Source organism: Hemicordylus capensis, chromosome 4 (genome assembly GCF_027244095.1).
Source record: "Hemicordylus capensis ecotype Gifberg chromosome 4, rHemCap1.1.pri, whole genome shotgun sequence".
Lineage (NCBI taxonomy): Eukaryota > Metazoa > Chordata > Lepidosauria > Squamata > Cordylidae > Hemicordylus > Hemicordylus capensis.
In genome coordinates, this window is record NC_069660.1 from 95,654,721 (window position 1) to 95,677,833 (window position 23,113).

Sequence of the window (23,113 nt, forward strand, 5' to 3'; positions counted from 1 at the left end):
CCTCCCTCCAATAACTACATGCTTAATCAAATTGGGTTAATACATAAATACTAGCTTAACCCACACAGAGCATCTACATGCTAGTACTTGATTCCTAGTGAACTGGGTCCTTCTAGACATCTCTTCCATCTTTAGTCCATAACACAAAAGGAACATTTAGGATGGCCCAATTCATGCTATGAAGGCCATAACAGCATCTGAGGCCTGTAGACCCGAGTACCCAAATAACATATCAGCCATTGCTTTGTGTTCATGCTTTCAGGCATCTGGAGAGGCCTAGCACAACCCAGGAATATGACTGGAATTTAATTTGAAGTGCAGATTAAGTTCTATGTTATGGACATGCAGAATATTAATCTGAATATTAATTCATCACATGAACTGAATTATAACATTCACTATAAAATGAGGGGTGTATGAATTGGCTGGACCAATCCAGACTTTTTTTAAAATTGCCCATTATAAGAATCAAATTATTGTTTGAGCAGTGTAAAGAAGCTTTAGGGGATCTGCTTAAGAGAAACCTTGGCTTTAACTTAAAGACAGCTGACCACTGCTGTAGGACAGCTTACCTGCTAGACAGCTTACCTTGGAAATCTCAGTCCAGCACTTGTTGGTACAAATAAGGCCTCTCTAGCAGTCAAAGCTGGGTGTACGTTTTCATTAAGTGGAGATACCTCTCTGCTCAGACAATAATTTGAATTTTACCTTTAGTAGCTAAATCAGCAATATTTAGAATATTATTCAATATTCTAAGTACAATATTATTTAGAATTTTATTTATTATATCCAACAAAAATCTAACATATAATAAGTATTCTGAATCAGCAAGCTCAGCATGCACTTATGGCTTTGTCCACATTAACGTTGTGTGTAATACATTCTCTCTCTCTCCCCTCCTCTCTGTTAAAAGTCTTCTATCCCCAGCTACAAAAACAATGTGAACAGCACGGTTATCCAACCTCCTTGATAAACAACAAGGTTATCTCCCAACAAAATATTAGGAAATCTTCTTCAGATTGTTCTATATGTAAATGTATAACTGCTAGGAGATACTGTTTGACCCTCTGGTAGTTTAGATCATCTTCTGCTACATCATCTTCAGAACCTCTGAAACACTCTCCTTCTGTTGCTTTCATGACTAAGCCCAGCAAGAGAGATGTTTTCCATGCCTGATAATGGATTACCTGAAAAATGGCCAACATTAGCTGCTTATGGGCCAGTTGTGGTGAAGAAACTTATTAGGACTTTTCCAGTAGAACATATGCATCTCATTTACCTGTTCTATGTAGTGGAAAATGCACAGCATAACTTTGAAAGCCATTAGATGAGCTTGTGGAGATGGGGGAAGAGAAAGAATGGCTCTCTCTAGAATACAGCTCTTAAATAAGTTAAAGAGGGATGGAAAGGGATAAAGGCTTTTAGCACATTAAATGAGATTTTATTCCTAACAAGCAATTATCTGGAACATTTTTTTTGCTGATGGCAGAGATGGTACAAGCTTTTATTATGGTTGCATTTTGGTTAAAACTAAATAGAGCCACAGAAATCCCACCTCCACCCCATTTTGGGAAGCTAGGATGGTCAGAACCACGACAGCAAAGTACGCTTTCAGTATGTCATCTCAGCCCTTCCTCTCTTGAAGCCTAACAGTTTCAAGTCCTGGTGGAATTGTAACATAAATGGAGATTAAGGATAACAGACACAACATGCTTAAGTTTTTAGCCACAATGTAAGGATTTTTTGCTGAATTTATCTGCAAAGAATGATACACTCAACTTTCTAATGGCAACAAAAGTAAGCAAGTATGGATGGCTTTAAAAGGAGCTTAGACAAATTCATGGAGAACAGGTCTATCAATGGCTACTAGTATGGTGGCTATAGACCACCTCCAGCCTAAAGAGCAGGGTGCCTCTAAATACCTGTTGCAGGGGAGCAACAGCAGGAGAGAGAGCATGCCCTCACCTCCTGCTTGTGGGCTTCCCAGAGGCATCTGGTGGGCCACTGTGTGAAACAGGATTCTGGACTAGATAGGCCTTGGGCCTGATCCAACAGTGCTGTCCTTATGTTCTTATACATGAAGAATGCATGCTAAAAAGCAGTAATATAATGCCAAGTATTGCCTTTTTTTTCTCCCTCCAAGATACAGTATTGCTTTTGACACCCATACAAGCCTAAGCCTGTATTCCCCAAATATTCATTTAATATATTTCTATATCGCATTGCAAATCAGTTTGCAAAAACTACAACATAAAAACAAGAAATCCAGTTATATTAGAATGTGAACAACAAATGTATCAGAATAAAAATAGGATAAGACCAGCTTAAAATGTTAATTTCAGTTTAAAAGAAAAAAAAGGAGAGTCTGTTTAAATTACCAGTATGGGGACCTGTTGGACCTTCAAAAGTATGGTGCCACCACTGAAAATGCCCTACAAGCCAAGTCAGGGCAGCCAAGTTGAAGACCTTAAAGGCTAGGCAGGTGGTCCTTTGGGTAACTTGGTCTTAGGCCATACAGTGTTTTAAAAGTAACAGCCCTTTGAACTGGGCCTGGAAATGAACTGATAGCCAATGTAAGTGCCATAAGGCTCACGCCTATCAGCACTAACATGTTGTACATATATTTGAACTCACTAGGGTGTAAGCTCCATAGAACACAGTGGAACTTACTTCTGAGTAAAAATGCATACAATTATGCTGCAAAAACACAAATGGATGGTTGAGTTGTACACCTTACTGGTAGGTGCCTGTAAAGTTTACAATATTACATTTCAAATGAAAAAACGAAGAAGTCAAATTCTGTGCCCGTATAATGTACAAAATCACATGTGATGGCAGCAAGACCATGTTATCAAACATAGGTTTCTAACCAACAGCAATAAAGCAGTGAGATGGAAGATTGTTTTCAGAAGAGAAGTGGTAGGCAGGAGCAAAGTGCTGAATTTTTCCTCTGCCGGCTTACCCCCCAAACTGCCCCACGCCTACTTTTTTAAAAAAAATTAATCAGGCTCCAAAGTCTGGTAGGAAAGGAAAAAGAATTGCCGGGGGTTTGTGTGGCAGCAGTGGAAGAGCTCCACACCCAGCTGGAAACTGACTCAACACACCCCACTGCTGTTTAGTCACAATTTGCATTCCAAGACACAGGTAATCACATCTGGGTTTACTCTATTTTATGCTTAAGAACCTTCCAGAGCATAGCTAAGTAGCAAGACTTGGGTGGTCATAAGGACTGCTCTGGTTCTTGAAGAGTTCTGCTGAGGTCCAATTCTTGCCAAAGTAACATTAGTGCTCCTATGATGCTCTCCTGCAGTCCCTGTCTCCAGCTCCCTTGTACCTCTTACTTACCTCCTGCCACCACCTGCTCCTGCTCCATCACCCAAGGTTTCAGCAATACCTCCACAGAACAAGATGTACAGAACAGGGAAAAGCAGAAAAGAAAGATCCCCTTTGCTTTCACCACCCCTCTGGCATATGCTACAATTAGTCACTTTTAGCAGGCATACTTCTACCCCCTCCACTCCATCAGCCTCTTATCTGTGTACCAGGGGCATCTGTGGCTGCAATATAGTGGCAAGATACCTGGGAGCCATTGCGGCAATAATTTTATTTACCTTATTCAACATATCAGGTCCATCAGTAAAATCACCATCATGCTAGCAACAGCTGTCAGCTCTGAATCACTGACAGATCTGTGTGAACACCGCCAATTTTTTAAACTCAAAATATCTGAAGTTGAGATGATGGGGGAATCAAGCTGGACACTGACAAGTCAACTGTAAATCTGTGTAAAACAAACTGCCTGCCTCAAACCTGGATGTCTGGCATCCTGGTTTCCAATGAGGTAGGACCCTTCACCACCCAAACAAAAACCAGGCTGTGACAAACCATTTGGTCACCTTAGGAGATGGCTTTCATCCTGGGTGCTTTCCAGATCACATGCTACAACCATGTCACTACTGTCCATTAAGTGTGCTTCCGTTCTGCCTGCGCTTCAACATCGCAGTCCCTGCGCTGTCAGTGCAGTGCCGTTCATATTTCCAGTGCCTTCTTTTGGATTTTATCCTTGTGTTTCAGTTCTACAACGTTGCATGTACGTCGCAAATAAATAGCTGTATTTTCCCAATGTAGGAGGGTTGCACAAGCTATTTACATTTTCAAAACAATCCTGCCAAGCCAAAGCATTTTACTGCTGAACAGCATGTAATCTGGAAAGCACCCTGCATTGGGCAGAGTCCTACCTACTTACAAAAATATGGAAAAACTGAAGTGGAAGAAAGTTTAAGCAATCAGGAGTTTGCAAAGCTAACTGGAGGATGGGGATGAGCTTTCAGAATACAACAACATGGAATGACATCACAGTGAGGGACTCTTGAGAGATCTGTAAGAACATAAAGTTACGTACAACCTGAGGTGCTAAAAATGAGCAAGCAAACAAACAAAGATAAGGCATCTCTGAGAAACAATGATATTCATTTTACATTCTTCTAGTTACTGAGAAAATAGAAAAACCTACAGAACTCAGGCTAAGCTTTAGAGTAAAGGGAATTGCCTCAGTCACCTGCTGCTTTACATCACAATAGTGTCTCTCTCATGTTCTGAGGCATATAATCCTGTCTTGTTCTGGGAATCTTCCCTGAGACAGAGTTGTAAGGAGTTCATATTTCGTAAGGGAATACTATGATCCCCTGTATACAGGCATCTGTCATTTCCTCATTATGGATTTTTCAAAAAGCTCCTGAAAAGATCTAAGCCGAGTCTTCTCTTCCTCCTTTTGTTTGCTCCAACCCCAATTATCTTTGCATCATATAATTGTCTTCAATGACAGAATAAAACCAGCTTGTTAGCAAGTAAGCACCATGTGGATTCATAACAGAGTCAAGATGGAGTTGACAAACAAATGTAATAAAATAAAAAACAGCAAAAATTCCATGACCGATCTAGAATCCTTATTTCCTCATGCTGTGCATATGGAAATTTGAGTTTGATGGTTCCAGGTAGGAAGTATGTATTAATTGAAACATATCAGATAAAAGCAGCAACTTTGAAGGATTCCCCCCCCCCGGAATATCAAAAAGGTCAAGATTGTTTCTATGCAAAGTTTGGCAAAGAACAGGGTAATTAAAATGGGTAGACATATTTTTAATTCAAAGCAAGTTTCTCTCAACAACTGACTTCTGCTTAGGAAGGTATCCAACCTGAAACTTGGCAATAATGTCAGTTTATAGCAAGTATAAAACATTGTATTCTGTATTTTCCTATAATTGATAAATAGCACAAGTAAATAAGAACCTGCCACTAAAATAACAGAAAAAACATATGTCGAAATCAGTGATCAAATTTTCACATTAAAACCTCAAAAGCAAATATAATGGTATACTTTTACTAAGATGTGTAAACTGAACTGCGTACAGAAAGGGATTTTTTTCTTTTTTAAGGTGCAAGTGCCTTGTTGCCTGAATGGCAACTGGTCATATCTTATGAGATAGTCTCGTTAAGGAACCAGCATCTTCTCACTTTCAAATTATACTTCAGAAACATCTCCTTGATAGAAGACAAGTTTCTGGTCCATTCTAAACTCAACAAAGTAACAGGTCTTGCACTCAGATGTACAGGCAGAGCTTTTTCCATCCCTGCTACAAACAACTATTAATTGAAGAGGCTGAAGGTCAAGCCTCATACCTGAAACTGCCATGCAGCCTGCAGCTGAGTTGTCCTGTTTGACTCAGTAGCAGAAGGCAGAGGATTTCTCAGGTCCTTTCACAAGGTCCAAGTAAGACCACATCTATGAAATATGAGGTGCCATCCATGGCAAACTCAAGCTGGTGAAAGGGATTGATATGCAACTGCTGGGCCATAGAAGGAAGTGTGCAGGGCTCTGACTAACTTTAAAAGTGATAAAGCACAAAAGGCAATCAAAATGGAAAACAATACCTTGTATCTGAGCCAGACAAGTTCAGCTGACTAGCATGCAGCAATCTTTCACAAGGCAACGGGTGGTCTCGGGTAAGCGAGTTTCCTGAGTGTATGAGCAGGTTCTGTCTACACACGGGCCCCAAGCTATTTGTCATTTCCATGTCCATCATGTTATTCTTCTCGGATATCAAATTACAGTGGTTGTAGCCACCATTCACTGTTAAAGAAAAAAGAGAGATAAAGGAGGAATAGAAAATCATAAAGATGAGCTCCTCAACAAGCTTGATCCCTTTCTCTGTTCTCTCTCTCCCCTCAGTATGCTCCACCCATTATTGGCAGGCAGTCTCACAAAATCATGGTAAATTTGCCAGGAGATCATACAAAGGGTTTTGAATTAATCAAGATCTAATTCCAAAGGAATTATCCATTACAATTTATTGCTATTGTTTTTCAACTCATATTGTAGCATGAAAAATATCAGATAGTTCTCTTTTATTGAAAGAATGGACAACTGCAGACAGATCTTCATTTTCTTTTTTTCCTCTTTGGCGAGGATTGTGTGTGGGGGGGGGGGAGCAGCTCTTTCCTGAAGGCCATGCAATGTCAATCTCAAACATCAACAGTGAATACATTCTGCATAGCTATTTTGCCTTTAAACAGAAATTAAAAGTACTGTACTGCAGAAGAGCAAACTCTTGCTACTATGAGTTGCATCCCATCCTCCCACCTGCAAGCAAACAACATAGAGACAGAGTTTGCAAAAAAAGGAAGAGTTTAAACCTGAATCAATTTCTGGCAGAACTTTTATGTCAATCAAGGATAGAAGTGATACTACAGTATAAAAAAGGGGAAATGAGGATTAATAAGAATATAAAGGTTATTTACACAACACAGAAAATGTTTAGCACACAGTTTAGTGTGCTTCTGTCCTGTTGCCTTTTATTTGAATAATTAAAATCAGTAGGACTTCAGCACTCTCAGTTATGTGCTGGATCGCAAACTCATTTTTTTTACACTGAAAACTGGTCTATTTTAGATGGATTTTGGCAACAATTTCTTTTTACCCAACATTGAAAGCAACAGAACTGCCAGTCCGGTCAGAACAAATCCATTTTCAATCCTATTACACAAATTGTAATTGTGGATGGCTTTTCCAGGTCCCAAAAATTTTGTCTATAACATATTAGCTTCCTAACTTTTGACTCCTTGTGAGATGTGCATACAATCTATGCATTAACATACCCTTCAAAGATGTCAACAGAACTCAAACAACCACTTCATTGTCATAAATAATGTGGCCACAAATAATGTTTGTAACTCATCAGGCAGTTCAACTGGATGACAGATTAGTTCAGGGCAAAGAAAGATCTGGAGATGTGCCCAAGCACAATGCTACGATAGCCTTATCTATTTCCATTTACACATATTATTATGGCACCCAAGCATGAAACATGAAGTATAATTTAAAATTACATTAGAAAAGATTAGGTTTCAGAAAGTGTTATCAAATAATTTTACAAAGGCAGTCTGATATCAGTGATCCAGTACCAATTAAATGACCATGATTCTTCTTCAGTGTAGTCTCAGAGAAATGATGTAGCATCTACATTGTTGAAAGAGATGGTGTGTTGTGTGTGTGTGTGTGTGTGTGTGTGTGTGTATGTGTAACATGAACAGTCATGAGGGATCCCTGCCCATACCCCAGTAAGTCTAAATGGTTTGAACTGCTTACAGAATTGCTTCCATCTGCTTACATAGGACTCTGAAGAGGCTCAACTAGGAAAGATGAGTTCTGTTAATTCTGTGATAGACCAGATGGAGCAATCAAAGTTGACATTTCCACTCATCACTATCTCATTCTATGCAAATAGTAAACATCTTAATAGAGAACATATTTCAGACTACATGTGTTTTCTGTCCTCTTCCTAAAACTGAAGTACAGCCCCAAAATAAACATTCACAGTTGAAGCTGTGAACGTATAAAATCATGCATGGAATAGAGAAAGTGGACAGAGAAATTCCCACCCACCCCCTCACAACACTAGAACCAGGGGTCATCCCATGAAACTGAAGTCCAGGAAATATAGGACCAACAAGAGGAAGTACTTTTTCACACCACGCATACTGTGGAAAGCCAGCATAGCAAAGTGGTTAGAGTGTTGGACCAGAAAGACCTGAGTTTGAATCCCCATTCAACCATGAAACTCACTGGGCCGGTCATGTACCTCTCAGCCTAACCTACCTCACATGGTTGTTGCGAGGATAAAGATAGCCATGTACACCGCTCTGGGCTCATCGGAGGAAGAGTAAGATATCTGTGGCAAGATGTCTCTAAATACCAGTTGCAGGGGAGCAAATGCAGAAGAGCATGCCCTCATCTTTTGTCTGTGGGCTTCTCACAGGCATCTGGTGGGCCACTGTGTGAAACAGGACGCTGGACTAGATAGGCCTTGGGTCTAATCCAGCAGGGCTGTTCTTATGTTCTAAGATTGCCTTCAAATGCCACACTGATCAAGTGACAGAATGCTGTAATGGCAAATCCTCTGTTGCTTTTTCAGTAACATCCCTGGATTTTGGTAGCAGTCATAGGAGCACCTAGGTAATTTTTGAGCCTGGACCTAGAAACTCCCCGCCGCGCGCGCGCACACACACACACACACACACAGAAATTAAGCATCATGTTCCGCCAGGCAACCACACCTCCCAGGACAAACTAAAGAGGATTTGTGGGCCCCCAGGGGCTGTGGAGGCCCTGGACTTCAGCCCATAAGTCCAGTGGTAAGAGTGCCTCTGGTAGTAGTTTTAGATTTAATTTAGTGCAGCTATCAATATTAGTAACTAGAAGAAATGAAATTCTCTCAGGGAAAAATGCAGAAGCAAAGAACCTCACTAAATTCAAAACAAAGTTGGATAAAAATACCTTGGTCAGGACCCCAACAAGCTATTTTAGGTCTTTACACACCTTTGGCATGCCCAATGAAGAATTTACTCATCTGCGAACAGCCACATGCTATTTCCAAACTGTTTTTGAAAGATACCCACAAATTCAAAAGCAGGTTGCCATGTGGCATTGGCTGGGGGCGGGGGCTGCAGTTTGAGGAAACACAAACCTCAAGCTTCCTTTGCCATGAAATATTGCTGTTCTTTGGATCCCAGTCCTTTTGCTTCCTTTTCCAGTGACTCTGCTCTGGGATTAAAAAATGGTTCCCTGTTGCATATGTAACAGCAGCAGAACATAATAGACACTTTCTAATCACTCATATATATATTGCTAACAACTCACCAGAAAAGATCAGGCAGAACAACTTAGACTGGTGAACAGGAAAGGAAAAATAAAGCAAGAAACACTTAGCTGAGTACCATTTCTAATTTCCAGTCCATCTGGGCATAAGACTGATCAGGCTTCTGAAGAAATCATACAGACCTAACCATTTTTTCAAAGGCTTCTTGCAAAACTGCAAAAACTGAAATAATTCCTCCAATTTTCTTTCATGGCCTTCTTATTTGGAAGCAGTACACAGCAACACTCCCATTTGACATGGGGTGTTTTCCCAAGCTCAACCTGAGAGAGTGACAAGCCTCTACACCTACATGTGGCGTGCAGTGCACCAATTTCCACTCACCCCCTGTGAGCAGCTTCCTTACTCCTTTGACCACCCATCCTGATCTGGAACTCCGCTGTGTGCATTGTAGGCCAATTTCTCTTCACCCCCACAAAAGCTTATTTTTCTCCCATCTCCCCCCAAACTCCCAATTTCATGTGAGCTAATTTCTCCCCTGATCACCCCATTGTTTCCTTTCACTTAAAAATGTTATGACTTTGCATGCTTTGCTATTGCTTCTGTACTTATGGAGGTCTACAGGAAGCACCTTTGTAAGTTCTGATTTGTAAGTTCTTTGACGAAACAAAGCAGACTTGGGTGCACCATTAACTAATGTTACTACTCAAGTGAATAAGAGTTAGTGCCACAGATAAACTAATGTGATAAAGCAAGACCTGCTTGATTAAGCCTTATATTTATATCCATATAGAACTCATTAGTGAGGAAACAGTTATAAGGAGAACTGGCAAAAAAGTGGTGGAAAATATGAAGTCAAAACTATAGAGTCCATTGAGTTTAAATGGCTAAGATACAGTACTCTAGTTTCTATACACAAGACAGTGACGTAGACAGTTCTATATCCTGCTGGAAGTGAAGGACTATAGGCTGTCTCTTGTCTCAATGACATAGGAGGACAGACTAGTGAGTCAGAGGGCTAGAGGGTCAAGACATTGGTCATCCCTTCTCTACTGCTCTGACACTATCCCTTTGATATGTAGATTGCTAATCTCAGGGAATTCCTTCCTTCCTTCCTGCCACTCCCTCTTCCCTTCCTTCTACCTTGCAACATGCAAGCTCCTCTCCCCTGCACCATGTGTGCAGAGATGCAGAATCCATCTGCATCCATCTAGCTAGCTAGATTAGAGATCCTATCTCTTCACTTTACTATCTAGAATGGAGTTCTATAATAAATACTACTTATATTGATTTGAAACTATGAACTGGCTCCAAGTTACTTTACTCTCAGCAGACATGCATGCCTAACTAAATTCCGCTGTGTTGTGCCTCTGTACACTCTGGTATAATGAAAAAGGGTTTCTCTTACCAGAGAGAATTCCCAACATATCCAAACATCTCTGACTTTGGATAAGAACAGACAAGAAATGTGGGGAAGTTAGCTAATTTCTTAGGGTCAAACTAGATGTTATTTTAAGTGCACAGCTGCTGTTAATATGGGCTTTCCCCCTTGGAAAATAGCAGTGGAGGGAGTGGGAGGAAACAATCCAGATCAGGACCATAATTGAGGACACAGTTAAATCTCTCCACCGTGGTCACAGTCTAACTGCTATTCAGTGCAGGAAGAATCCCATGAATACTAGCCTCAACCATGTGCTGAATTTAATGTCTAGTTTAATCTTTAAATGCATGGCGGGAAATGACTTGAGGTTGTCAGTTAGAATCCCTGCTGGTATGTTTCCCAGACTATGGCAAACTCCTATATCAGGCAGCAGTGATATAGGAAGATGCTGAAAGGCATAATCTCATACTGCATGGGAGACGGCAACGGTAAACCCCTCCTGTATTCTACCAAAGACAACCACAGGGCTCTGCGGTCGCCAGGAGTCAACACCGACTCGACAGCACACTTTACTTCTACTAAAATGCTACTATGCAAATGACCGTGGCTGGTTCTGAATTATTATGTAGCTGCTGTGGCTCCACCCCTAGTTACAAACTTGTTCTGTTGCTATGGTGTAAAGCTGTTCGTTCTACCTAGCCCTCCATGCTTGGCTGCAACATTCTGCCATGTCTCCCTGATTCTGCTCTTGCTGTCTTAAAACGTTTACTGATAATAGAGGCTGTATTCTTATTTGGACATCAATGTTATGTTTAAAAACATAAAACTAACTAGATTTTGCTTTATTTTCCAAAAGTTACTTCCCTGCACATGCACATACCCATGAAATGAAAGACTGAGGGAAAGCCTCCCCCAAATAATTCACTTTACTCATTAAAATCAAGACTGATTGAATAGACACACATTTCACTCAGTACCCTCCTCACACAAGATATGAACGAACATGATTTTAGAGATATCACAGTACAGTATAGTTTCTCAGTGGAGTGGGGGTGGGGGGTTGAAACAGACCAGGGTTTATGAAATAAAAATGACAACAAAATGCCTTATGAAAACTGCAAGAATTTACATTTTTCAAAAATACATGAGCCACACTTGCTACTGGAGCATCTGGAAACCTTGGGGGGTGAGGGTGGGGAGTAAAAGAGACTAGGCATTTCCCAAAAGAAAATTCTAGACATGGAGCTCTATAGCTTGAGGAAATCAATATCACTAGCCACAGGTGACCATCCAGACACATGGGAAACACAGGAAAGTCTCACTTGCATCAGTTCAGAACCACCCAGAAGCTATGCTGGAGAAAACCCTACTGCATGGTAAGTGATTATTTGTATTGATGAAATCTTACGCCAAAATTCCAAATATGCATTTGACATGAGGAAGAAACAGGGCTGGGCAGCCAGAGATCCAAGCCCATAGCCTTCCGAGATAAAGCATAGGCTTGGACCAGTCTATTATAATGCTTCATACACCAACACACACCATGCAGTCTCCAAGCCACTTTCAGCACATTCACACTTTCAACCGAGGAAGAGTAGTACCTTCCAGCTTTCCTTAAAATAATCAGAGAATCAATAAGGTAAGAATGGGTTCTCACTTTCAAATGTATTGCAGAGAAACTACAGGAGTCATCCACAACTGACAACTCTTGTATTCCCATTCAAATGCAGATACTTCTTATATTCAAGTTTAAAAAGTAAAGTGTGTCATGGTGTTTACTTAGGAGCAGACTGGAAGTATGGTTATAATCTTCATTGGAACTATAAAGGGGCAAACTACACATTGCATGCAAAATGCATGTAATGAAGTCACTACAGCTGCTGCTTTTTAAGTGAAAAGCTCCCTTGCAATTTTGAGCAGAGGAGTATTTAACTTTTTCTCCACTTAGAAATGACTCACCCTGGAGCTTTCTCCCCCACAGGGTTACAAATGCATGTTTGCAAGAGTATTTAAAAACCTGGAAACCCCAGAGACAGAGGTGACTGTAAACACAAACACGATAAATGGCAAAGAGTTAAACATCTCTTCTGTTACTTCACTCCAAACCAACACATCCTGAATACAAATGTGACAAATATTTATATACCACTTTTCAACAAAAGTTCCCAAAGCGGTTTAAAGTTGTGCTGTCGAGTTGGTGTCAACTCCTGGTGACCACAAAGCCATGTGGTTGTCTTTGGTAGAATACAGGAGGAGTTTACCATTGCCATTTCCTGCACAGTATGAGATGTCTTTCAGCATCTTCCTATATCGCTGCTGCCCGATATAGGTGTTTCCCATAGTCCAAGAAACATACCAGCAGGGAACTAGCTCCCTAGGCAAGTTACTTCCCCGCTGTGCCATCAGGTGGCTATATTCCGAAGCGGTTTACATAGATATAAATAAATAAAATGGCTCCCTAGCCCAAAAGGGCTCACAAGATAGACACCAGCAACAGGCACTGGAAGGATGCTGTGCTGCAGCTGGACAGGGCCAGTTGCTCTCTCCCTGATAAATAAAGAGAATTGCCACTTTAAAAAGGTTCCTTTGCTCAGTTAGCCGATTCAGTGATGTTGATTTATACCTTTTCAAATAAACAAAAAGCTCTCTGGGCTTCATTTTAATTGTCTTTATCACATTTATGTCCCACCTTTCTTCCATCATGGACTAAATACATGGGGCAGCTACGCATCCAAACTTGACCAGTTAGTTTGAGCAAGGTGATGCTATTCATGCACCCTGGAACCAGATCGTGCCTTACAGTTTACCAGTAAAAGACAATGCTGGGTTGTAGAATGATGCCTAGTATTAGAACCAAGGAATATATTTAGCACCAACTTTTCTTCTCAAGGACAATTAAAGTTTTTCATTCATAGTGGATGTGTGTATACAAAGGTCCTGTTATTTCTAATAGAAGCAGCCAGTGGAACTTAAGTGAGATAAGACTTAATGGAAAAGGCGATGATTCAGGTTTGCTGTAGTGCTTTAGAATTTTACCTAATTAAGAACAATGAACAAATAGTTATAATGTCACATAAAACTGCAATGACTCACATTCTAAACAAAGATAGATTTGAAATATTTGCTTAGCATACTTAACTATTCCCAGAGATTTTGTGGCTTTTGTGGTGTCTGCCAAACTAGGTCATTTGCTTATTCTTGCTGCTTTGAGACATCATGCAGAATGCACCTATGATATGCCAGTAAAAATGTTGTTTTCTTTAGACAACTGGCAGCACAGTGTCCTTTTGGAACAAAACTTTAAGTGTCACTGAATGATTATTAATAGTGAGACTGATCCATTGGTGCAAAGAAAATCACACAGGACAACTGTAAAGGTATAGCTAGCTATAACACTAGCAGCTCATCTTGCCTTCTTTAAAATACTCCTATGCCTTAGAGATGAAGAGGTAGATGTTCAACAGGTGATGTTTCCCCCATCTTTGTATCTCCACAGCTCTACAGTACCATGATACTGCAAGTACCATTGGTATCAGAGGCACTCTTACCCTTGGACTTTGGGCCCGAAGTCCAGGGCCTCCACCCTCCTGGGGCCCCCCAAATCCTCTTTAGTCTGTCCTCGATGGTGTGGTTGAGTGTGATGATGACCTATGCCGGGTGCTTTAGAGACAGAGGAGGGAGTGGGGAAAAGAGATGTGTGGGATGGGAATATGTTAAGTTGCATATTGAAATGTTTCTGCTAATGCCTATTTGCATAAATATGTTTTGTATTCTTACATTCTTGTGAGTTCAGTTGCTATTTGTGCCGCCCTCAAGAACCCATGTGTTAAAATACTGTGTATGTCAGTGTGCGTGTATGTGGGGGGGGATAATGCTTAACTTGCGGGGGGGGGGCGCTCCAAAGGCATTTAGGTCCAGGCTGCAAAATTACCTATGTGCACCTCTGATTGATACTTACTTACCACACACTCCAGCGAACCCATATGGGAAGCCAATTCAAAAATTTCCATAGTCACATGGAGCTCAACACTCACACTTTTACAAAGGAAAATATAGTTAGCACTTCTGAAAAGAAAGGAGACCTGTCTGAACGGATGTGGCCAAACTAGCCCCATGTAATACAATCTGTTTTGGCTCCATTGGCTGTTTTATATGGGACCGGTTTCCATGATACTGTCCCTACCCATGCAATTAAGGAAGGGAGACACACACCAAGAGCATGCCTGTTGGGATGTGCTCTACAGACATCTCAATGAGCACACTCTCAGTGCATCCCCTTCCTAGTTGTGTAGGCAAGATGGTATCATCCATAGCTGCCCATGGTAGATACCAACAGTAGCATGCCAGCCTTCAAAGAGTTGGGGTACTGGTGTGAGTACTTACCATGCAATTAAGCCAATCCTTGTGCATAGCCACTTACAGCTGTTTCTACAGCCATGTGGTGTTCTGGCAATGAGTTTCAGTGGCAATCACACCCCTTTGGGTATGTATTTCCTAATCTGCAGCTCAGTGTTTGTGTACTAAACTGTAAGTGGGACAGTCAACTTCAACAGGTACACATTTTCTGCAAGTACCTGCAACAGTTACTTGCAGAAGAAAAACGTGATTCCCGCCATATAGGACCAATGTGGGTTGATGTATCCAGGAAGCCTGGATGTAGGCTGAATCCATCCATTCCATATAATCAAATGGACATTCATATTCATATTCTCTCTCTCTCTCTCTCTCTCTCTCTCTCTCTCTCTCTCTCTCACACACACACACACACACACACACACACACACACACACACACACACAGAGGATGTGCACAAACTGGCAGACAGACAGTGTGGTGGTGGTGGGGGTTACCTTTAAGGAGCAGGGAGCGTGCTCTCCCCACCCCCACCCCAGTGGCGCATTTCCCTTGCCAGAGCTGTCTGCAAAATCGCTGGCGCAGGACAGCATTGTACCCTCTTGCCGCCCTGGTCAGCATCAGTCTGGAAGTGCCATGTACACTGGCCACTTCCGGTCTGACGCTCACCAGAGCGGCAAGAGAGTACGCTGCCGCCCCACACCAGTGATTTTGCAGACAGCACTGGTGGGGAAAATGTGGCAGAGAGATAAGAGCACCCTGTAGCCGGACCAATCCAGAAAAGGACCTCCGAACCGGTTCATGGACATCCCTAACATACACACCCTCCAACATGAAGCACATCAGAATAAAAACTGATAGTATGCAATCAAGGACTCAAATACTTTAGCAAAGGCATGAGTTCTGTGCAGGATCCTAAAATTAAATATAATCATAAGCTCTGTCTTAATGGATGCAGAACTGTTTCAGCTACTACAACTCAGAAATTAGAAGGAGCTAAAAAGCTAACACCATTTCGATGAAGAACTTAGTTATTCCTTTAAAAATCCACCTAAATGCTTGTTTATACAGACTGTGTGTGTGAGGGGGGGAAAGAATGTCAGAATGAAGTCATGTCTGCAATGTGGAAATTTACACCATTTTCGTAGATCTGAAGAGCGAGGAAAAAAGCAACAGTTCTGCATGGATTTTTGCCTGCTGTTAATGGTGGTCTCAATGTCATTGGAAGTAGAAGGAAATTAAGGTAGCAAAAACATCAGAGTCTTTGCTGCTCTATGACAGATTTGAGTGAAAGCAAAGCAAAACTGATAAAAATTCTGGAAATACATGGGGAAACTGTTGCTGAATAGCTAATCAGCATCAGCTTATGAAATCCTGCAAAAAACAAACATATGCAATGAGTAGCTTTTTAAATTTTTGAATAGTAGCACACATATTTGCCACATCTAGATTGTCATGTTCTGCAAATTTTAAAATCAAACTATTTGAACTGCAATTTTTCAAACATTTAGTGCTAATGAAAGTCTGTTTTTTAAAAGAGTACAAGATGACATTATCAATGCAAAGTTGTGCATTTAATTAGACAGCAGCCCAGATAAAATATACATTCTTCAGGCTTAGAAGAATGCTGATTGGCCAATTACTACAAAGAGAAGAAGTTGAGGATCAACTACAATAAAACAAAAATGGTAGTTTTTGGTACCAGTAGATCAAACACAGATGGAAAATTAACACTCCGCAAATAGAGCAATGCCCCTCCTTTAAATATTTGGGTGTCTCCTTTCAGAAATCTTTATTTTGGTCAGTCCATCTTAATACCACCCTATTAACTGCATGATGTACAATGGGGATCATTTAAAAATTCTTCTTCTCCAGGGTCAGGATCAATCAATTGCTCCTGCACTCAAAATATTTCAGGACAAGATAATTCCACAGCTTTTGGGCAAGGCAGAGATTTGGGGGTGAAATATGAAAGTGAGTGAGAAATTAGAAATAGTCCAGAATAATTCTGGGCCTTCCCTTGGGCACCCCTGCTGCTGCTGCAGCACATCTGAGAATGGAGGTTGGGCTGCCCTCAAGAGTCCATCCAATACTGCTAAGATATTTTAAGAAACTTGACAATCTTTCAGTAGACCATCTAGTTAAATCATGCCATTAGCACACCAGGAGGGGGATCAGTGGGCAGATATGCTATCCCATATTCTACAAATGTACTCTCTGCCTCCACTAGAGGAACTTAAGCCTTGGGTTAGGGGGGGAAACCATGACTGGCTCCTTGAGCGAGATAACAGCCAAGATGCTTGTTTGGTCCAACATTCAAAGTTCTCCCTATGTAACCAAGAAAAAGAGATCCACTTCACAGCACCTACTCAATCTCACCAACGCACTACTAAGGAAGGCATTTATCAGTTTACATTTTCAAACCATGCCCTCGGAATATCTTGAAGGCAGATTTCACGAAGTTCCCCGGGAACAGCATCTCTGCCCCTGTGACCGGAGCAAGTGGAGGACTTTATACATTACATCCTACCCTGTTCCTTTTATGGAACAATAAGAGAAAAGACACTGGGTCAAATTATTGATAAATTTAAGGGTTCTGAAACAGCATCTTGTTAGCTATCAACTGACCATTTTTGCTTTATTCTTTTTTTAAATTAGTAAGAGAACTGTATCTGCTAGCCCTGCTGCACATCTGGCTAAGTTGTAGTTCCAGGACTAGCTCTCTTATTCAAGTTGTAACCATCAGAGTTGTAACTACAGTTAGGTATTTAGGATTATATATCTATTTTCATGCATGCTGTTTAGCTAGTTATGTTTTTTACTGTCTTATGTCATCAGCTTTTTTTTAAGCATGATGTATTAGCTATTATATTTTATGATGCTTTAATGTGTGTGTTATGACCTGTGGCTACAACAATAAACTTACCAAACATTTACTACTAAAGGTTTTTGGTTTGTCTGTTTTTTAAAAGAGTACAAGATGACACTACATTATCAATGCAAAATTGGGTGCTTAATTAGACAGCAACCTAGATAAAATAGTCTAAAACTTGAAATCACCAATTAAATTAATTCTCAAATATTCAGCAATTTAGATTGGATACATTTGTTGAAAATGCAAGTTAAAGCCATGTGTCATACTCAGAATGTTTTAATTAAATCACAGATAATATTTTGCGGGATTGGTCTGTCTCAAGAACTGAGGAGAAAGAAAACTGTTCTCCCTACTAAAACTGATCATGTGGGCTGGCCATGTGCAGCTGTTCCCTCACAAAAAGAAATGGACAGGGAGAGCACAAGCCAGGCTACAGCAACTTTCCACTGAGATGCAACTCTTGTTTGCATATTCTCTAATGCCAAAAAGCACTAAACAAAAGGTTCCTGGCTGAGCAAAAGGTTGTGTTCTCTAATGTCACAAAGGGAATAGGGCCCAATATACCGTCATCCCTCGCCAACTGCAGTTTTCCCATCAGCGGTTTTGAGTATCTGCAACTGGGAAACAGTGGTCGGTCTTGACTAACGCGACCAGAGTATCTGCAATTTCTCACAGGATTTTGCTTACAAGGGAAGAGAGAGAGAGAGAGAGAGAGAGAGAAGACACGTGGAGGGAAAAGGAGTGAGAGACATAGAGGAGAGAAAGAGAGACAGAAGAATTGAGGAATGAGAGAAGGAGAGAAGCGGAGGTGAGAGAGAAGTAACCCCGAGACTGAAGCAATCCACCAAATGAATACATCTAAGTGGTTTCTGGGGGGTTCAAAAAATTTCCAAAGGTTCAATCTGCTCACTCAGACTTGGCGACTCTTGCTATCTCTTGGTGATTCTTAGGGACTTCTGGTTCTTTTTAGGGATTTTCATTGATTTTTAAACTATTTTTAACACTTTCCCACCCTTGATTTTGCAGTGGTTTCGCAACCTCAGTTCTCCTAACTCTAAACCCATTACCATTGTTTCCTATTACCAGCCAACCATTGGGTTTTGTGAGAACATAATCGTCAAGGTTGGCAGGGGATTATTAATTTGGTGGCTACATTATTATTTATTGGGTAGAAGCTACTCTGAGTGGTTATTCAGACTGTGACTGTTGACTGGGCTCTAACATTTGGCATGTGAAAACATTCTGAGTGGAGGAACAGTTATCCCACTATGCTATCACGGGTGACAGATCCCACCCCTGCTACCACATGTGGAGGAACAGCCCTTTATTCCTCCTAACCTTTTTGCCGCTGCCACCATGTACACTTTTGGTATGGCTGGGTCCACTACAATAGTCGTTCCAAAAAACAAAACAAAACAAAACTCAGTTGTGTGGAAAGGCTTATAGGCAGGGTGGAGATAATCAACAAGCTTCTTCTTTTTTTTAACAACAAGAAAATTTACTGTTAGAAAAATTGGTTCAATTAAAACATTACTTTTGCAGCAAAAAATAAATTCAGAGCAATTATTAACAGAGCAGGTCAGGGAAAATAAAATCTGGAAAAAAGCATCTACTACCTGACTCTATACTGGTCCCTACTCAGGAGTCCTGTGTGCTTTGTCAGTTTCTGACTTGCTGGGTGGTTCTGATTACAGCACTGGTCTGGGGCCCAATCCAACCTGGTTACTCTTTTTCTTGTTAGTGATTTCAGCTGAGTTTCCCCCTCTAGCAGACTGACTTTCAAGACTCTCTGTCTTCTTCAACCTTCAGCTCTGATTCTCTCCAGCAGACTTGACTTCTCTGGCTTCCAAGACTCTCTCCAGCCGACTGGCTTGACTTCTCCTTCCAGGACTCTCTCGACTTCACTCCATTTTTAAAAATCTCTTTCCCCACCAAAAATCAACTGTCAAAATGCTAAACCAAAAGTGAAACTAAGGGAAACCAAGAACGAACTTTTGACCCTGTCATCCTTCTCCATGCACAGGGATTTGCAAGCACAGAAATCCTATTTACAACACTGCAGAGTTTTTATGAATATAATATAACACAATTCATTTATCAGAGCTTATTTACAAGAAGAGGTTTGGGAATATTATACATGATACAATACAGGGGCTTATTTACAGAAACCCAAGAGGTCTAAGCCTTGTTCCTTCACATACTGTAAACGGGCATATATTCTTGAGCTCTGCTGCTGAATATTTTTGTTTCTATCATATGGTTTAATTATATATTACTGTATATCACCTTGGACAGTTTTTCTGGAAAAACAGGTGAATTTTAAAATTCAATTCAGTTAAAAAATAAAGTATCAGCAGTATGTATTTCCAAATATCTGTATTTTTGAGGGTGAAGTCTTGCTGATGCATAGATCTAAAATCTTTCCTAAAGATTTTCTAAAAAATGTTTAAGGATGTTTTAAACTAAGAATTGTCCCAATTTTTATTTTAAAGGCTGCTGCTAATTTGAAATGGGGCTGGGCATAATTAATTTAAATTATTTAAACATTATACAAAGTCCATAACTGAGTGTGCATGTGTTGTCTCAAGTGAGTGCTGAGTTGTAATCTTATGCAAACTATTACTTGCTATGTAGAAAGATCATATGGACCCAATTAAGGGGGCTGGTGAACAAGAATTATGTCCAGAACAGGGCCAGGAATGTAAAGGACAAATAGAAAGGAACGGAAACTGTGAAAATAGAAAAAGCTTCTCTGCTGTCACATTCCCTTTCTGAACAAATTCTTACACCAGGCAAAAGAAAGGAAACAGCAGCTTGGTTTGATGGTACTGACACACAATGATAGGAGCAGGACTTGGATGTTACTTCTGATGGTGTTAATCAGCAGTTGTAGTCTTGCTAAAATACACAGATACTGGCAGGAAAGGGAACTGTTTATTAAGTTCAACTGAGCACTAAAAGCAATATCACAACCACAGATCCAGAGCAATGCCAAAGCTCTTGTTAACAAAGCTCTTGTTATACCACCCAGTTTCTGACTCTAAAATTACAGGCAGAAGTGCTTTCAAAGTTCATACAGAGAGATTGCAACTACTTGGAGGCCACTCTCTTTTGATCCCTGTGGTGACGATCTTCATGCCATAATCCATTCAACTGGAATGACCCTGCAACACTATGCTACTGCAAACCCAAAAGGACAAAACTAAAAGCAACCATCACACAACTGGTTGTTTGTATGCACAGATCCCATTGTGCACACTGCCTAGAGATACACATACCAGGCAGTATATGATAAATAAACAAACTAAGAGGAGTAGTAAAAATAGCTTTAAGGGAGGGAAGTGAACTGTAGCAGAGCAGAATGTTCAGGCTCCTGAATCAGCCAGCTCGCCTCCAGTTGCCCACTGGAGTCAGGACTCAGCATCAAAACCCAGCAGCCACCAAGGAGCTTTTCCAAACAGCAATTTACTCCGGTTTCACTACACTTAGCATAGGGGGAGAGTTCATATGAAGGAAGGGTTTACAGCAACTTCAGGATGGCAACAGTAAGATGTCATTATACAGCCAGCGGCATTATTCAGTTTTTTCTTGATAATTGCCCTTAATGCGCCATATTGGCGTCCTAACAAAGTTGCACTGTTTAAAATGCTGGGGGGAGCCAATCCCAGGCGAATGCCTCTTCGGAATCTTCATTTAGTAGGCACACAAGTTACCTTTTGGTCTGCAGGAGTAAGAGGCTTTAATCAGCCTCTGAAGAGCCACCAGGGCCTCCCGCATCTTCCTCCACTGCCACCGCACAAGCAGAGCGTTGGAGATGGTGCCAGCAGTAGGAACGAGTGGCAGAGAGGAGCCAGGATGAATGGAGCAGCCAGCAGAGTGGTGGGGACAAGGCAGTGGCAGCCTCCTTATGCTGTCTGTCCGAACAGGAGCACCTCCACTGGGGTGCAAGAAGCAGCAGCTGAAGCAGGGTGGCAAATCAAGTGGGAGAAGCATGACAAAGGATATGAAGCCGCCCAGAGCTCAGGTCAGGGAAGGGATCCAAAATGAATGGCCCCAGCTTATTTATTTATGCTTACATGCACTTATGCTCTCATCCTAATTTAAGCCACTTACTTCCACAGTAAAGCTTGCAGTCTGGAAAAGCTCTAGGGCAGCTCAGGAAGGCTCCAGCAGGGAGTGGGATCAACGGGCTAGTGAGGAGCCAGTTGAGCTACATATAGGCCTCAGGAGGGCGAGTTCCTCCTGGGACTTGGTGACGGCTACACAGGCCCAAATGGGGAGGTGGTGTGACTTGAAGCCGATGTAACATTCTTCCAGGCCTTTGGATCATGAGAGAGGTTTTTTGAAAGAACGTTCAGCTGCTGTTGTAAATATAGTTTTATTCGTCCCTGTGTCTGTTTTTGCTGTATTTTTTTTAAAAAAACAACTTTTTTTAATGTTTTAATGTTGCTGTTCTTATGTTTTAATTCTTCATACTCCAATGCCTGAGAACACAGCAGATCGTTACAGAGAAAGCGATAGCAAGCAGGTTGAGGGCTAAATCCCAACAGGACTATGCCTGCTATGTGAGCTGGCAAGCCTTGGTGTAAGCCAATGTAACTGAATGGGTAACAGAGGAGCCTACTTGTGAAGTAACAAGCCAACCCCTCTGGGTGAGCAGACACAGTGTTGGCAGGATTGCACTGCAAACCCTGTCCCAAAAAACAAAAAAGGATTTGACCATAGGATCCTAGGACTGACTTCAGCTGCATCAGCCCCAAGGTATCAGGAATCCCAACCCCTCAGATGCTGAACTGCCCACATGGGGGTGAGATCCTAACAAGAGGAACATCATAAGAGACAGAGATGAGGTAAAATACAATCAGGACCAAAATATGCAATAGGAAGACAAATACACTCTTCACAGCAAATATACAATGATGAGTTCCAAGCTGCAACTAGTGGTGGTTGGTGAGGTGGGGTAGAAGATGGTAAGAGGCCACCATCACTGAGCAGCAACCCAAGAGGAACCTCACATCCTTGCTGGGAAGCATTGTGTAGAAGAAGCAGGGGCAGCTGAAACAGCACTCTGGAGGGGTACTGCTGCTGAATGGAGACTGTGTGCCCCCTCCCCTCGCCACTTGCTTGATGCTCAGTGATGTTAAATGATGCTCAGTAGGGATGCGTGAACATGTTCGACATGGTTTGACCATTGGGGGTCGAACCGAACCATCCCTTGTTCAGTCCGACCATGGACCAAACACCCTCTGACTGTTAGGGGGGGTCCGCAGATTTGTGGTGTTTTTGTTTTTTGTTTTTAATTTAACTTACCCCTTTGGGGGAGTTGTTAGAGGCAGTAAGGGGGTCCACGGA

General features: G+C 41.3%; 1 protein-coding gene across 5 annotated transcripts in view; it reads right to left on the minus strand.

The window, feature by feature from the left end:
* Positions 1–23,113, minus strand: part of GLIS1 (GLIS family zinc finger 1) — a 335,102-nt gene that overhangs the window by 195,416 nt on the left and 116,573 nt on the right. For 4 of the 5 annotated variants that reach the window (XM_053248208.1, XM_053248207.1, XM_053248204.1 and 1 more), the window contains exon 3: positions 5,932–6,130. The exons of the other annotated variant lie outside the window; for it this stretch is intronic. In XM_053248208.1, coding sequence (XP_053104183.1) covers positions 5,932–6,130 — 199 coding nt within the window. The remainder of the gene's footprint in view (positions 1–5,931; positions 6,131–23,113) is intronic. 5 annotated transcript variants of the gene reach the window in all.